The 17,757-nt window shown below is 45.5% G+C and overlaps 1 protein-coding gene across 2 annotated transcripts in view; it reads right to left on the minus strand.

Annotated features, from left to right (window-relative positions):
* HIRA (histone cell cycle regulator) overlaps positions 1-17,757 on the minus strand; it is a 33,284-nt gene that overhangs the window by 12,319 nt on the left and 3,208 nt on the right. Inside the window, exons 2-15 of one of the 2 annotated variants that reach the window (XM_087942435.1) lie at positions 15,323-15,385; positions 13,660-13,770; positions 12,974-13,064; positions 12,607-12,701; positions 10,843-10,938; positions 9,693-9,853; positions 7,669-7,836; positions 6,416-6,529; positions 5,488-5,558; positions 4,656-4,761; positions 3,605-3,832; positions 2,407-2,492; positions 1,146-1,340; positions 247-417 (exon numbers count right to left, since the gene is read on the minus strand). In XM_087942435.1, coding sequence (XP_087798561.1) covers positions 247-417; positions 1,146-1,340; positions 2,407-2,492; positions 3,605-3,832; positions 4,656-4,761; positions 5,488-5,558; positions 6,416-6,529; positions 7,669-7,836; positions 9,693-9,853; positions 10,843-10,938; positions 12,607-12,701; positions 12,974-13,064; positions 13,660-13,770; positions 15,323-15,385 — 1,756 coding nt within the window. The remainder of the gene's footprint in view (positions 1-246; positions 418-1,145; positions 1,341-2,406; positions 2,493-3,604; positions 3,833-4,655; positions 4,762-5,487; positions 5,559-6,415; positions 6,530-7,668; positions 7,837-9,692; positions 9,854-10,842; positions 10,939-12,606; positions 12,702-12,973; positions 13,065-13,659; positions 13,771-15,322; positions 15,386-17,757) is intronic. The other variant, XM_087942437.1, reaches the window with a different exon arrangement.

Raw genomic sequence — 17,757 nt, forward strand, 5'->3', positions numbered from 1 at the left:
GGGTTCCAATCAAGAATGTAAACAGTTGGCTGACCACTAGAGTGCGCCAAAGAATGAGTGTTTCTGGGTCTCTTTGCTGCCATCTAGTGGGCATTTAAATTTGTGAAGTGCCTATCCTATCTCCCTAAACCAGCATTCTCTGGGCTGCAAAACGGAGGAGACTGACTAGCTGGGTGCTTTCTCCTTTGCTTTAAAAAAAAAGGCGTCCAACTGCAATGATTTTTTTTTTCCAGTTCTGCATCTCACCTGTCCAAGGTAACTTGATTGGCTTGCGAGACGGGGGAAGTCCCTGAGGTTGCTTTGGATCGCTCTGTAAACCGAGAATCGAAAGCCTTCATGGGCTCAATCTTAGAAGAGGCGGGCATCACGGAGGACGAAGAGGCCGGGAGAGCAGCTGAAGTCGAGGTAGTGTTCACACTGGGAAAAGAGAAAAAGCAAAAAGCGTATTTGAAGCATCCCACGTATCCGGCAGGGGTCCAACTCTGCTCAGGATTGGCAAGAAATAACATCACGAACCGCCGTGGCTACTACCCCTTACCCCATTGGATGTAGGGGCAAGGGCCACACTCAACCCAAGTGCCATCCCTTTTCTAAAGCGGCGTTTCTCAACGGAGGCAGCTTGGAGATGGGTGGATTTCAACTCCCGGAATTCCCCAGCCAGAATTCTGGAAGTTGAAGCCCACCTCTCTGAAAGCCGTAGACGGTTGAGAAACGCAGCTCTCGAGTATCCGGGACTGGGACAGATCCGGATCAGACCAGTGGATGGGCTCGCTTTGCACGGGTTAACATTCGAGACCGGGGACAACCTACGAGAGAGGCATCAAGGGAAGCCACATCCAAGTCCTTCAGAAACTTAACCTGACCTAACCCGAGGAATTTCCGTTTGTGTATCTAGGTTCTAGGAGCAAGCAAAGGAGGACAACTTGCTGCGGCCAACTCACTACCGCCTACTCGCCTTGGCCAGGGCCAATTTGCCACAGGAGAGCTCGCTGTGGAACAATTCCATTTAATTATTCAAAATAATTTAAATATATATATACAGGACTTCCTCCTCACTAAGCCAACCCATAGATCTGCAGTGAACGGGTCCTTAGTCCCCTCCCCCGCCCAATTCGCAAGGAGAAGGCCTTCCGTTTGATGCTCACCCATCCTTGTTGGCTACGTCTTCCGCCGACTTAGCGGCCGCTGCCATGGGCTCTAAGGCAGGCTTAACGGTGCCCAGGGAGTTGGCCGCGTTGTAATCTAACGCTATGAGCTGATTGGTCTGGGAAGCTGACATCATGGACCCGGCTAAAGACCCCGAGAGTGGGATGCTGTTAAAGAGGGCTGTCGAAAAATCCCTGTGGGGGGAAAAAGAAAGGCGGTCAGGGGAAATCGGGGCATATTATCCCCGCCGGACCATCATCTCCTTTTAATGAACCCCATAATCCCTTGCCGGGTAGAGTCTGGGCAACTGAATGGAGCTAGCAGAGCGTTTGAATGGCCGGATGCCCTTCCTGCCGCCAATGCGGAGTTTTGTTCAGCAGATATAGTCTCAGTGTGCCCAGAGAGAAATTTCTGCCCCTACCTAGGATTGAACTCACAGCCTCCTGATTGTGAGGGGAGAGATCCACCTCTAAGCCACTGCATCACTTCGTTATCCCCGCCGTACCAATCGGGACAATTTCTATATAATTGAAACAGGACTGTGGCCTACAACTTACAAGCCTTTGTTTAGTGACTGTTCAAAGTTGCGACAGAAAAGTGACTTATGACCCGTCCTCACACTAACAACGGTCGCAGGGGTCCTTGGGTCACAGGATCAAAATTAAAATATTTGAAAACCGACAGGCCATTGATGACAGCGGTAGCATCCGGGGGTTGATGTGATGGCCGCTGGCAACCTTGCCAACTGGCTTCGGACAAGCAAAATTCATGGGGGAGAAAGACAGGGTTTGCTTAACGGCCGTGTTAAAGACCCAGGATGGTTCGGTGAACCAGAGTGGCAGATTTATTTAACAAAAAGCACGGTTCGCTTAGTGACTGCGGCGACCTGCCTAACGACTGCGGGACAAAGATCGTGCGATTGGGTGCACAATTCACTGAACGCGCTTAAACAACAAGAGCCCCCCGTTGTTCCCAATTCTGGGCGTAAGCTGAGGACCATTTGTACGGGCTGAAATCTGCGGATATTTTTTTTTTTTAAAAAAGGAGAGGTGATATTTGGAAACATCTTGTTCGTTCTGTGTGTTCCTAGCAGAATGGAGAGGGGGGGGGAGATCCTTTTGAAAGTGGTTTGGTCTGGCCTGCATTATCCTAGGGCTGGGGGGGGAGAAGGGGGCTTTGCAAGGTGGGAGGCATTTTGTCCAATGCTACCGTTTGGTTTCAAAACAAAATAAAAAGTCCAAAATACTTTGAAAACAGTACCCTGTGTCCAGCTGAGCTATGCAGAGCGGTGTGATCCTTCGCCGACCATCGGCTGTCCTGGTCTCAACTTGCTTCTTTAATAGGTTCTGCCAGGAAGAAATGGGGATGATTAGGATTTGGGGTTTTTGTAGTCACAACAGTTTGTCCAAGTATCACTTGGACAAACGCAATACAGCCTCCCGGTATCACTTGTTCAGGTTGGCGGCCGTATGAATGGGAGGGATAAAGAAATGTTAGATGAATAGATATATCAAAAGATCTCTATGTTGATATGAAAGCTCCCTATTTTCCATTAGCCATTGGGTTTAGTTTTGTTTTTTTACTCCCAATGACGTGTTAAAAGACAGTTAATCTACTTTTAAGGGCAGTTTTGCTTCATCTCTTTACAATGGACTGCCTCAACCTTGTGTTCCCTAGACACAAAATAAGTAAGTAAGTAAGTAAGTAAGTAAGAAGGAAGGAAGGAAGGAAGGAAGGAAGGAAGGAAGGAAGATATACTTGTATACAAGAGAAAAGTAAAGAGAAGACAGAGAAAAAAGTAGATAAGAAGATGGATAGAAAGGGAGGGAGGAAGGAAGATATACGTGTAAAGAGAGAAGGAAAGATATAACAGAGAGGAAGGGAGAAAGGGAGGCAGGAAGGAGGCAGAAAAGAGGGAGGGAGGAAGAGAGAGAGAAATAGGGAGAAAGAAAGGGGGGAAAGATGGGGAGGGACGGAGACAGAGAGGAAGGGAGATAGGAAGAGGGACAGAAAGGGAGAGAGGAAGGCAGGAAGGGAAGAAGGAAGGAAAATATACTTGTAAAGAGAGAAGTAAAGAGAAGATAGAGAGAAAAGGAGATAGGAAGAGGGATAGAAAGGGAGGAGGGAGGAAGATATATGTGTAAAAGAGAGAAGGAAAGAGATGACAGAGAGAAAGGGAGAAAGGGAGGGGGATAGAAAGGGAGGGAGGGAGGAAGAGGGACAGAAAGGGAAGGAAGGAAGGGAAGAAGGAAGGAAGGAAGGAAGGAAGGAAGGAAGGAAGGAAGGAAGGAAGGAAGGAAGGAAGGAAGGAAGGAAGGAAGGAAGGAAGGGACAATCTTCTATCAAAAAGGCATCAGATCTTCCATAGCTACATGGCAGGACAGGTATATTGTATTTTATCATCAGTTCACCAGAGAAGGAGGACCAAAGAACCGAAGAGGGCAGAGGAAATCGCTACCTTTCTAATGTCCTCTAAGCTTTCTCCATTCACCATGCTGGCCAGCTTAGGCGCCATTATCGCTGCTCCCGAACCCGTTCCGTCTCGGAGGGCCTCGTTCTTCTTCTCCGCTTGCTGTTGCCTTTGCTGGTACTTGAGCATCTCCGGATTCTCAATAATAGCCGTCGAGAGATGCGCCTCCGTCATGATAGCCAAACTTTTACCGTAAGTCGACTGGTGGATGTTGCTCTGAAGGGGGAAAGAGCATCGGGACGTAAGATCAGACCATCTAGGCCAGGGGGGGGTCAAAATCTGGGCCCCGCGGTGCTTAGATCTGGCCCTCAGGGCCACCCTGCAAATAGACCGGCCCACGGTGCCTCTGCCAGGGAAAATAAGGCTGTTTTCCCTGGCCAGAGATTTGCAGGAGGCTGTTGCAGCCAGAAACGGAGCTTGGGAGCCTGTTTTCCCTAGCAGAGTCCTCGGGCTGCCACAGGTGTCCCTGACACAGGTGTCATTAAGCTGGCCACGCCCACCCTGGCCCCCCGAGGTCAAACACAACCCTGAGGTGTCCCTCAATGAAATCGAGTTGGACACCCCTGCTCTAGGCAGTCTTGAGTGTCAACTCTTAAAATAGTTCTACAGTCTTTTTAGAGTCGCCAACAGAAAGGGGGGAAAGCGGGGAGCAGTGCGGCAGCTTGCAAATCAAAAGTGCATTCCAGAAATGTTTTCAAAGATAGTAACTAGGTGACTGGAAGTTTCTGCCGAGCAAAAGTCTAACTGGAGAAGATGATTGATGACTCTGGGCTATGGATGTGTCCCATTGGAGAATATGAATTACGATACCTCCAGGGGTTGGGGGAAAATCAGGGTCAAGGGTAACAATGAATGATGTATCTCAGAGGCGGCTACACCCAGGCAGTGCTGGCATGTCAAGTCCCGACAAATCCTTTTTGGAAGTTTTGCTCGAGACTCATGATTTAAATGGGGTTAAGTGCCAGAATCCCTGACACTGAGAATATTTAAAGCAGAAGGAATTAGAAAGGTCAGCATGCTCAGCGTAAACCATAACCACCTTTTCTTCGTCGCTCAGGGGGTCTCCAAGCTCGTCTTGGGAAAAATCCAGAAATGCCACGGATCCATCCATGGAGCACACTAAAATGCCAAGGCCGTTCAAAGTCCTGGAGGAGGAGAAGAAAGAAAAAAATATCTCACTCATCCAGATCATGGTTGTCCCAAAGAGGCTTTAAAAAAAATAAACTTTGTTTGTCCTTGAAAACGTTTTGCTTCTCATCCAAGAAGCATTTGAAACCCCCCCCAAAAAGGTAACTCTGGAATCATTTCTGCTTTTCAGAAAATGTGGGCTTCGCTCAATCCTGTTTCACCCCTCTGGGAAAACTCTTTTGGTGTGGATTTGCAATTCTAACACTGATGAAGTTACCTAGCTGGGTGATGAAATGTCTGCAAGAAAACAACCCAAATTCAGAGAGCTCCCAAGGATCCCGCAATTGTAATTAAAGAACGTTTGGCCTACGGTAAATAAATAAATCCTTTTTGGGTTGGATCATTTAAAGGTGGCAGGTCGTGATTAATTTTCATCGTAAAAATGTGCTCTTAGAATTATACATGTGGATAGCATGAGGAGTAAAGTAGCTAACTGAATTCTTTGCGTGAAGATTTGGTTGTTCTGACGTAAACGCTTAAAATAACATTGAAGAGAGGAGACTTTTAACAGAATAACAGAGTTGGAAGGGACCTTTTAGGTCATCTAGTCCAACCCCCTGCTTAAGCAGGAGACCCTGTGGCATTTCAAACAAATGGCTGCCCAGTCTCTTCTTAAAAGCCTCTGGTGATGGAACACCCACAACTTCTGAAGGCAAGTCCCTGAGAAAGCCACCTCTTCTTACCATGAGATATCCATGATGGATTTGTCAAACAGCTCGTGTATGACGACCAATGGCCTTTTCAGACACGTCAGCTAAAAACAAAATTACAGGTATTATAAGTAGGCGTCTCATGTCCTAAGATTTAAAGACATATTTAATTTAGCATACATTCATCTTTGCTGCAAGAGTGTTTCAGAACAGCATCAGGGCCAGAAATTTCCCCACGTTTGAATCTGAAGGAGGAGAAATGATGAGGTTTACAACCTAGTAGAAATTTTAAATTCTGAGCCACCGGCCAGTTTGGCTGCAAATAAAAACTGCTTTGATTGGCCATTGGTTCCTCACTGTTGTCTTTTAAAAAAAAAACAACGAACAAGGGAGAGACAAATGAAACTCAGGAATCTGAATACAGCTGTTAGATTAAGGTTGTTGCCAGAAACCGAGGACGAAGCGTTAGATATGCAGCGCAGAATAAATCCTCCAGTTTTCTTAACCGATTTCTGCATTTCTGTCCTTCTGTAGGTAGACTGGTACCCCGACATCCTCTCCTTCGTGTTGAAAGGAGAAGGGACTGAATATGCACCATGTTTTAAAAACCCAATACTTCGAAAGAGAAGCTAAAATAACAGAGCTGGAAGGGACCTTGGAGGTCTTCTAGTCCAGCCCTCTGTGCTCAAGGAGGAGATCCTATATCATCTCAAGCAACTGACGAGAACCGTGTCAATTTTAAGACGTTTGGACTTCAGCTCCCAGAATTTCCCCAGTCGGCCATATGCTGGGAGTTGGAAGTCCACAAGTCTTGAAGTTGCCAAGGTTGGACACCTCTTGCTTAAAACATCATCCCAAGAAGGAGGGCCAAACAATTTTGATTGCTTCCCAGGGTACAAAAAAGACAGGACACACAAAAGACCACCTACCCCCTTCAAATCTGACCCGGCCTGTTACTTACCCAGACAGAAAGTGACCGGTCTTTGCTCCCAACGGCACAACAGCAATAAGGGCAGCTTGGTTTGGTGGAGCTGCCATTCTTTTGTTTCTTCTTAAAGATTTTTGGATTGAATTTCTGGGGGGGGGGAAAAATGGGGTTGTTTTTTTTCTTTAAAAAAGAGATACCAAAGAGATAATTTGCAGGAGATACTTTGAACCCAGAGATACTTTGCAGGTAGTTTTTAAGTGGCTGTTTAAAATTACAACAGCACTTTTTTTTTTTTTAAAGGGAGTTAGGACTGGTCCTCTCACTTATGACCATCAAAGCATCCCTATGGACAAGAGACTCACATTTATGACAGTTGCAGTGTCCTGGGGTCACGGAATCCCCTTTGGAAACCTTCTGACCAGTCAATGGGGGAAGCCAGGTTCACTTAACAACCTTGTTAATCATTTAAACAACTGTAGGAATTCACTTAGCAAATGTGGCAAGAAAAGCCGTGAAATTGGGAGGGGTGGGGGAGAGATTCTCACTTAGCGACATGAATTTTGGGCTCCATTGTGGCAGTAAGCTGACCTGTACTTTCTTAACGGGAATATTCTTGTGTTTTTTTTTAAAGATAATATATATAAAAAAAGAAAAAGAAATGCTGTTTTTTGCTCCAGACTTATTTCTTTTAATATGAAACTCTGATAACAAATAACAGATAATCTGTTATGAGAGTTTCATATTAAAAGAAATAAGTCTGGAGCAAAAAACAGCATTTCTTTTTTTTTATTTTATATTATCTTTAAAAAACGAAAGGGAAGGGAGTCTCAACATCTTTTTTCTAGAGTCTCAACATCTTTTTAATAGTGTGGTGACCAAAACTGGATGCAGTCCTCTAGGTGTGGTCTTACTAAGGCTTTATTAATACCTCCTTGATCTCAATTGTATCCCTCTGTTAATGCAACTTAGGATTGCATTAGCTTTTTTGGCTGCCACCACACACCGCTGGCTGATATTTAGCTGGTTGTCCACTAAGACTCCAAGATCTCTCTCACAGTTACTGCTGTTGAGCCTGATATTCTGAGTATTTTGACTCTTCCTTCAATCTACCCATATCAACATTTCATTTATCAATTAAATTGTTACGAAGCCCATCTCCCCTACAAGGCGGCTCCCCTAATTATGAACCCTCAAGCAGGACTCCTTTCAAAGCCTGACTAATCACCTTTTTCTTTGACGCCATTAACTTTGGGAGCAATCTACCTTCTGGATGGGAGAGAACTCACCACGACGGTCACTGCTTTGCGGTGGCCGACAAAATCCATGTTGGTTTTCCATCCGTCCCTCTCAATGATCTGGGCGGTGGGCCCAGAGTTATTCATCGCGTGAGCCGAGACCAGGTAGTGCCCGTCAGGAGACCAGCTGATGCGCAACACGTGTGTTGTGCCCCCACACTGAAAGAGAACAAGGGCATTGTGCACAAAATGAAGTCAGTGTCGGCATTCCAGAAAACTTCCACTCCAACTAATAACTCCGAGACAGGCATCTTCTCAAAGGTTCTTTTTTATTTGGATAGTAAATTGGCACAACTGGGGAATCCCGAAGCTGAAAGTTCCGGGCTTCCTTGCAATAAGTAAAAACTACAAAATCCACCCCCTGCACCCCATCATCACATCACATGGCCCAATCACCATCCGTCCCAACTTGAGATGTCCCCTCACCCAGGTGCAGAAATAACATGACCTTGACTTAGAAAAAGAATGTTATTATGTCTAACTACATACACACTCCAAGAAATTTCCCCCCTCCCGCTTTCCCAGGCTCAAAAGGTGGCAGCGTGGGAGCATTTGGTCTCAATCATGGCTTCCAAAGCTGACAGTCAGAACTTTGGCAAAAGGTTCATGGGCAGAGAAACATGAAAGAAACAAGCAGGTCTATTTGGACTTTCCATAGCATGGGATGCTATCCCGCGAACACATCGGGTGGATATAACACTCGACTTAACGATCGCGATCCAGGCCAAAATTTCTGCTGCTAAGTGAGACATCTGTTAAGGGAAGGGTGTCCCATTTTATGACCTTGCTTGCCTCAGAATCACTGTAGTTGTTCAATTAGTAACGTAGTTGTTAAGTGAATGTGGCTTTCCCACTGACTTCCGGTTCGCTCGAACCGGTCCGAACCGGCTGAATCCGTCAGACATGTCATCAGTCTCGAGTCCGAGACAGACGGAAAAGGGGACCACGTGACCCCAGGACGATGCCACTGTCATAAGTAGGAGTCAGTTGCCAAGCGTCTGAATTACGATCCTAGGATCATGGGGAGGCTGCAACAGTCCTAAGGGTGAAAAATGCTCCTAAGTCCCTTTTTTCGGTGCGGTTGTAACTTTGAAGGGTTACTGAGTGAACTGTTGTAAGTCGAGGACCACCTGTATTATGGAATAGGACCATCAAAACGCAGGAAATCAAGAGTCCAGGCAGTTCAGAGGAGTTCAGGTTTCTGATATGCTAATGCTCTCTACAAAAATCTGAACTACTAACGGTCAAAGCAAGTCGGGTGGTGGATAAAGAGGCAACGAATTCAAGGTGGGATGGACTCAGATCTCTTGTGGGCGCGAAGGGACTCGAGACTGATGGCACCTCTGACCAGGGGTAGGATTCAGCTGGTTTGGACAAACCGGATGTTAAATTTACAACTGGTTTGCTGAACCAATAGTTGAACCAATCAGGTGGCCCCACCCACCCTGCCCCACCCCTCCCAGGAGTCTCCACACGGATAATGTATGCAGGTAAGTGCAGGGTCCACGCGGAGACTTTGGGAGGGCAAAAATGAACTTTCCGGAAGTTCGGAAATGGACCTGTTTCCGGAGGACCTCCAGACCCCAGAGGCAGTTTTCGCCCTCCCAGAGTCCTGAGGTAAGCCTCCAGATTTTGGGGAAGGTGAAAAATGGGCTCCCGAAAGTTCTGGTAGGCCACGCCCACCCAGCAACCAGGAAGCAAACCAATTGCTGGGTTTTTGGAATCCCACCCCTGCGTCTGACTCCTCCCTCGGGCTCAACCTAGTCCTCTCCTATATAGCAGTATCTGATTCCCCACCTCCCAAAAGGTGATGCGGAGTCTGGACATAACCACTCTCTGCCACTTTTTTTCCAAGCAGCTGGGTCTCTCCACTATGAGATTCCAGGAAAAGGTGCAGCTGCTTTAAAGGGTTTCGGGCAGGTGGGTGTTTTTGAAACTGACTTGGAAGCCCCGACTGTGGAAGGATGGAAACGATGCATGAAAAATGTTAAGATCATGGTTACTGCAAGACGTACTTCATCAAAAGGTTTGGTAATGCTGGTTTCTAGCTGCCAGTCCATGGTTCGCCAGACTTTCAAACTTCGGTCGTCAGCTTGAGAGGCAATATATTTCCCAACAGGGTCCCAGGTGAGCCCCTTAACCAGGCCAGAGTGACCTTTCAGAGTGGCAAGGATTTCTGCGGGGAGGACAAAAAAGAGAGAGAGAGCGTGGAAAGATGGCTAGAAATGCTTTAGATTAGAGAAAAGCAGGAGATGAGATCTTCACCCATGGGCAGGACAATTCAGTTAGTGCTGGTCCCTTACTAGGGAATTTTGAGATTCAGAATTTTTTGAAATTAATATAGCAAAGCATCAAGTACAAAAATATAAAGCAAAACGAAGGTGAAGTAGGGAAGGAAAGGAGGAAGAGAGATAAGTGTAGGTAGATGGGGGAAAGAAAAAAAAATAGCATTGACTTCCGAGTCCTTTTGATGCAGTAGAATAAGACAATAACATGAAACCTTGACTTTTTACTTTTATACAATAGTATATAGTAGCCATTCCTATAATATCAAATAGCAACAGCCCTTAAACTTATATACCACTTCACAGTGCTTTACAGCCCTCTCTAAGCGGTTTAGAGAGTCAGCCTCTGGCCACCTTATTTTACCGACCTTGGAAGGACGAAAGGCTGAGTCAATCTTGAGCCGGTCAGGATTGAACTGCCGGCAGTGGGCAGTGATTCAGTCTGCATTATTGCATTCTAACCAGAAGGATGGATGGATGGATGGATGGATGGGAGGAAGGGAGGAAGGGAGGAAGGAAGGAAGGAAGGAAGGGAGCAATAACATTTAGACTTATATATCGCTTCACAGTGCTTTCCAGCCCTCTCTAAGCGGTTTACAGAATCAGCCTCTTGCCCCCAACAATCTGGGTCCTCATTTTACCGACCTCGGAAGGACAGAAGGCTGAGTCAACCTTGAGCCTGGTCAGATTCGAACTCCCCAATTGCAGGCAGCTGGCAGGCAGCAGAGGTAGCCTGCAGTACTACACTCTAACCACTGCGCCACCTTGGCTCTTATCTATAAATCTATCTAATCAGCCAAACCCAAAAATCAATGTTTCATTTTCCCCTTCCCCGCCCTCTCAAGCAGAAAGTCCAAAAGCAGCTTCCAAGTATCCTTACCAGGGAATTTGAGAGCATTCCAGATCACAATCGTGTTGTCCACGCTGCAGGAGGCTAGCCAAGCGTCGTGAGGGGACCACGCCACATCCATGACGTCTACATAGAAGTTTTAAAAACACGATAATACGAATTCCAATTGGTCCGTACCAATTAATCCTGTGACACTGCAATGGGTTGGCAAAGGCAAACCCATGGCCTAGCGCCCAAATTTATGGTCATGTGACTCCAGGGGTGGTGTGTTGCAAAGCACCAAGCAGGTTTGAGGGACTGATGGGAGGTCTAATGTATGGATATTTCTGGTTGTAGCCCAAAGTCTCCAACTTTGGAAACTTTAAGGCCTGTAAACTTCAACTCCCAGAATTCCTCAAGCAGCCTGGGAAATAGAAGCTCACGAGCCTTAAAGTCACAAAAAGTTGGAGACCCCTACCCCAGACTACCTGAATAAACTAATACAGGTAGTCCTCGACTTACGAGCACAATGGAGCCCCAAATTTCTGCCGTTAAGTGAGACATTTGTTAAATGAGTTTGTGCCCCATTTTACAACCTTCCTTGCTGCCGTTAAGCGAATCGCTGCAGTTGATAAGTTAGCCAGCTGACAGTTAAGTGAATCTGATTTCCCCATTGATCCCATGCGCATGGGGATGCTCCAAAGGTCGCAACTGTGAAACACAACTGTAAGTCACATTTTTCAGTGCCACTGTAACTTTGAACGGTCACTAAACAAAATGTCGTAAGTCGAGGACTACCTGCATAGTCTGGATTTGGTTGGTTTCTGTTCTTACTCCGCTGGGCAGAGGGTGCAACACCCCAACTGGACCTCCATGATGTACATAAAAACTAAACTGAGCTTCAATTGTAACATCACAACTGCCTTTGTGAACCATATCTTGCAGGTATCCTTGTTTTGGGGGTACCTAAATACAGGTAACCCTTGACGTATGACCATAAGGGAGACCCAAATTTCTACTGATAAGCCAGACAGTTAAGTAAATTTGGCCCTGTTTTGCAATCTTTTGTCAGGATTCCGGCAGTTACCCCCAATTAAATCTTGAGTCTCGAGCCAAACTTCCAAAACTCCAAAAGGATTTATTGGGAGTTAACGTGTCTGGCACTGCCTGGGTGGAGCCAACTCTGAGACACATCATTCACTGTTACCCTTGACCCTGCTTTTCCCTCCACCCCCTGGGTGTATCACAATTCATATTCTCCAATGGGGCACATCCATAGCCAAGAGTACTCCAGTTACGATTTTGCCCGGCAGAAACTTCGATCACCTAGTTACTATCTTTGAAAATATCTACGGAATGCACTTTTGATTTGCAAGCTGCTGCACTGCTCCCCCCTTCTGTTGGCAACTCTAAAAAGACCTTAGAAATATTTTATGAGTTGACACCTCTCTTGCCACCGTTGTCCAGTGAATCTCTGAAGTTGTTAAAAATCAGTCACGTGGTTAAGCGAATCTGGCTTATCCCTTCTGACTTTTGCTTGCCAGAACGTCGCCAAAGGGAATCACGTGACCCTGAGGCCATCATTGGCCAAGTGTCTCAATTTGGATCACATGACTATGGGGATGCTGCTGTGGTTGTAAGTGTGAAAAATAGTCATAAGTCATTTTTTTTTCAACACCGTTGCAACTTCGGTCACTAAAAGCACTGTTGCAAGTTGAGGACTACCTGTAACTAGACTGGAATAACGCGATGCCAAAAAAAAGTACAACTTCCAAACGTCATCAACCTGAGCTGGTCAGTTTCAAGCACTCTCACCTCCTGAGTGGCTTCTCAGAATTGAGACACACCTCCACTGCTCTACATTAGCAAGCTTACTACTGGAACCAAACACGGTGCTGGGCCCAATGTACCTAGGGGAGAAACAGAGGAAGGGAGTCAATAAAGGAAAATATTTGCAGTTTGGAGTTGAAATGAGGGGTCCCTGGTGCTCTCTGAGCTTGGATAGTTTTCTTGTAGATAAAATATGATAAAATATGGCACCATAGAGTCACTACAAGATAGATGTTATTGTTACAGGTGTTTACCCAACCTTGAGCATAAGATAAAGAACTTTTTTCCCCAAAGGAGCACAAGGAAGATGCCAAGAATTAAATTTAGAGAGAGGGGAGGAAAATACACTTACGCTGCTCTTTTCCAGACCATGATCAGTTTATCATCTCCCCCAGAAGCAAGGTATATGCCATTGTTGGACCATCGCACGCAATTCACACAGGCTGAAACAAAAACGGGATGATGATGATGATGCTTGAAAAAAAGAAATAGCCCCAGAACACATTCTTACACTAAGGTTGGAGCGTGTATTAGTGGAAGAGCTACCACCCGGTGATATTTTCAAAGCACGGGTGTCTTTTTAATCCTCCAACATGTAAGATGAGCTGTCCGGCATTGGATGATATGCCTTATTTGTATCCTGCCTTTATTATTTTTACAAGGTGGTGAACTTATCCAAAACACCCTCTTCCTTCTCCTATTTTCCCCATAACAACAACCCTGTGAGGTGGGTTGAACTGAAAGAGAGTGACTGGCCCAAAGTCACCCAGCTGGCTTTTGTGCCTAACTCGGGACTAGAACTCACCATCTCCTAGTGATTGGCCCAATGTCATCCAGCTGTCTTTCATGGCTAAGGTGGGACTAGAACTCACCATCTCCTAGTGATTGGCCCAATGTCACCTGTCTTTTATGCCAAAGGTGGGACTAGCACTCACGGTCTTTTGCTTTCTAGTCTGGTGACTTAACCACTAGACCAAACTGGCGCTCCAATTATGCTAGCCCATTAGTCCCCCAAAAGAAAGATCTATTCTACCATACCTAAATGATTGTCCATCTGACAAAGCATTTTGGGTACATTCTCGTTCTTTTCATCCTCCTCCTCGAGGACAGGAGCCATATTCCATATTACAACTTTTCCGGAATCTTGTCCTAAAGGCACAAGGAAGAATAAACTTTTCACTGCAGTTACTACAAAGAAAAAAAGGCTGTGTATCTTTGCTCACTGTCCTTAGAGCTTTCTTCGAAGCAGAGAGTAACCTCCTCCTTAATTTAGCAAATAACAGAGCGCTAGAAGTGTCTGCTTATACAGCAGGGTTTCTCCACCTTAGCAACTTTAAGCTGTGTGGACTTCAACTCCCAGAATTCCCCAGATGGCCTGGCTGGGGAATTCTGGGAGTTGAAGTCCACGCAGCTTAAAATGAGAAGGCCCAATTCCACTGAGGCTTCTGGTGCAGCAATAGGATCTTAACAAAAATACGCTACAAAGAAACGCCGCCTTTCCAATCCAGTTTTGCGCTGCATCTTTTAAAGTTTAGCTAAAAGTTGCAAAACTATGAAAAAAACATAGCTACAACCTGGATTCTACAGAAAATGTAACTTCTGTAGAGCAACAAACATTTTTAATGATAATTTAAGGTCTCAGGAAACACCTATAGCACTTAATTCACAGTGTTGTTGTTTTTTAATTCTGTAGCTAGCACCACTTTAATTAGGGGGAAAATGTACCAGCTGCCTTTGGAGTCGGACATTAGTGAGGCAGAAGAATAGCTGGAGCCTGTTCCCAGTGTGCGCATGTGCAGAGCTGCCAGAAGAAGGGAACAGCTAAGGAACAAGGGTCGACTCGGAAGTAAAGGCACAGGTGGATGTTTGAATGACCCCTCCCATAGGGAACAAAAGAGGAGCTAAAGGGGAGTGTGGTTTTGCAGGAGACAATTAGTTGATTTGGGTGAAGATCTGTTCCTGCATCCTTGCCAAGTATTGTCTCCTACAGCGTGGCGTTTGGAAGATATGAGCCTGGCAACTCTCCAAGTCTGATAAAGGTCTGTAATTGTTGAAATATCTTGAAAGACTGTTAGCTGGGACTTTGCTGGAGAGGAATTCACTGTAAACTAAATAAAAGGGGTTTATCGGGACGAGGAGTCGGCTTTGTGCTGTTGGGGAAGCCTAGGTCAGAACAGCTTCTGTATCCCAATCAAAAGGACCACTTTAAAATTATCCTTAGATAAAACATACGTTTAGCATGACTTGATCCAGGAGAGATTTGTTAAGGACAAACCGATGCTTGTTTGCAGGCTGTTCTCACTTAATGACTTCAAATTAGCAGGAGGGAAACGCCACTGCTGAGGTCGCTAAGCAAATCGCAGGTTGTTCGGTGAGGACCGCTCACCTTTCCCATGGACTTTGCGTGTTGGGAGCCAGCAGGGAAAGTGGCAGACTGCAATCACGTGACCGTGGGAAACTGCAACTCCCGTAAGAGCAGTTTGCCAAGTGCTCAAATCATGATCACGTGACCTGGGGGGCGGTGCGGTGCAGCGCCATGTTTGTGGACCAGTTTTGTGTCTTCCCTCCCACCACGGCGAGTCTGAACTGTGGCTGAACCAGCGGCCCCCTAAGCGAAGTGTACCTGTACAGGTTAACTGTTTAAGTTCCTTTGACAGACTAGGTGCAGGAGTTTAGCAAGAATCATTTTCGACAACCCTACCTTGCCCTCCGGTTGCAAACTTGGTCCCATCTGGATGAATGTCAACTGAAAATATCGGCTTGGCTGGGGGGGGGAAAAAACAAGAGAGAGAAAAATTCTTTGAGCAGAATATCCTTGGCTTGTAATGCACCATATCGCAGAGAGGGAGGGAGGGAGAGAGAGAGAGAGAGAGAGAGAGAGACAGAGAGACAGAGAGAGAGAGAGACAGAGACAGAGAGACAGAGAGAGAGAGAGACAGAGACAGAGATAGAGAGAGAGAGACAGAGAGAGAAAGAAAGAGACAGAGAGAGAGAAAGAGAGAGAGACAGAGAGAGAGACAGAGAGAGAGACAGAGACACATACAGAGAGAGACAGAGATAGAGAGAGAGAGACAGAGAGAGAGAGAGAGAGAGACAGAGAGAGAAAGAAAGAGACAGAGAGAGAGAAAGAGAGAGAGACAAAGAGAGGCAGAGAGAGAGACAGAGACACATACAGAGAGAGACAGAGATAGAGAGAGAGAGACAGAGAGAGAGAGAGAGAGAGAGAGAGAGAAAGAAAGAGACAGAGAGAGAGAGAAACAAAGAGAGGCAGAGAGAGAGACAGAGAGAGAGAGACAGAGAGAGAGACAGAGACACAGAGACACATACAGAGAGAGACAGAGATAGAGAGAGAGAGACAGAGAGAGAGAGAGAGACAGAGACACAGAGGGAAAGAGGCAGAGACACACAGAGAGAGAGAGGTTATCACGAACAAAGGGATAAGTCAGCTAGCAACTATCTAAAATAAAACTTCAAAGCTTCCAAGTTAAATTTAAAGCGGAAGAAGCCAAGCATTCCATTCTGGTTTTCCAAAGAGGTCAACGATCAAGGATGGGGGACACCAGGGTTTCTCAAACTTGGCCAATTTAAGACAGGGGGACTTCAACTCCCAGAATTCCCCAGCCAGCAAGTCAGCTTACACAAAAAGCCGAAATCCCATCGCTTGAAGTCCAAAGACTAAAGGTATAAACATTAGTTTGGAAGAGCTATTTCTAAAACCTCTGAGCGCAAAACGGAAAGTTTTCTAGCAGCCAGTCACTGCCTCAGCAGGTTGCCAACCAACATATGGTAGAAGAAGAAGAAAAGCTTCATCAAAAGAAAAAAGTGCAAACAACTTAATCATACACTTTAAAACCTACACGTATCACACCCTCTGGGGGCGACCTCTTTGATGGCGAGGTTTGCACACTGGAGGTCTTATTGATCCAACGCCATTTTAGCTGACTTTCCAAAAAGAAAGCACAAGGATCCAGAATGAAACTCTGCCATGAGGCTACTGTGAGGGGGGCCCTATCCACCAACCCTTTGGATGGAAGGGACATCAAAGACTCCTTCCTGGGAAACCCAGCAGGAAACTCTGGATATGGTATGGATACTTGGAGCCCTTTCTTCACCTCTGGAAGGGGGAAAAAATGATGCTTCCAGATCCTTCTTGACAATAAGGATTAAAGGATCAAGCAGTACGCTTTGGAGATCTGCTCAATCTATATTCTTTAGAGGTTAATATGTGATCTTCTGTTATCAGACCCCCTTGTTGGTATCTTTACAAATCTCGCAGCAAGAAATCCCTAACGCAAAGCTTAACTATCCAGGAGGCTAAATAAAGTTCAAGAATGCATAACTAAAGACGATCTTTGCTTTCAGCTTTCCATAAACCCAACTAGACCCGTTGTAAAATGTTTCTAAGTTAGAGATGCTGACATTTGTCTTCCTAACAGGAAATCTATGATCTGTTCAGCAGTCCAAAGTATATTCTAATACTTCTTCCAGGGAATGTCCCATAGAGGGTCCAAGCAATTCTGATCTGGATGGAAAATACATTTCCCTTCAGAGGTCATGAAATGGTCACTTATGCACTAAATTACTTCCAAAGAGTTCTTTTAAGTTTTCGGGGGGGGGGGGAGACAGTTTAGCCTCCCCTGGATGGAAATAGCACAATGCTAAAATAGGAAACTGTGCACTTCAATGAAAAGTATTGGGAAGATGTACACAGTCTCAGGTTTGCAGAAAGTAACCTGTGCAGCTTTCAAGAAACAGATCAGAAAACCAGAAAGTCTCTCTTCAAATGCTGAGTTGTCACTAACAACTTTCTTTCTCTGCTGAACAAACAAAGAGACAAACCAGGAAGCCTAATTTAAATGTCAATAAATATATCCAAGAAAAATCTAGAGAGATTCTTAAAGCATCCAGGTCACAGTTGTCCCAAAGATGTTTCCCCCCCCCCCCCAAAAAAGGCAACAAACTGGACTTCTTTGAACTGAAGAAGCTTCTTAGATGAGAAGCGAAACTTTTCAAAGAAAAAAAAACACCATGAAATGTGTACCATAGAAATAAAATTTGAAGTACTACAAAAGCTATTGCCATCAAGCATATTTTAAAAAAAACGTTTTTACATGCAAAACCCTACAAGTGAGGGAT

This window comes from Notechis scutatus, chromosome 13 (assembly GCF_049901735.1).
Source record: "Notechis scutatus isolate UNSWTSFEM ecotype Mainland chromosome 13, rNotScu1.2, whole genome shotgun sequence".
Lineage (NCBI taxonomy): Eukaryota > Metazoa > Chordata > Lepidosauria > Squamata > Elapidae > Notechis > Notechis scutatus.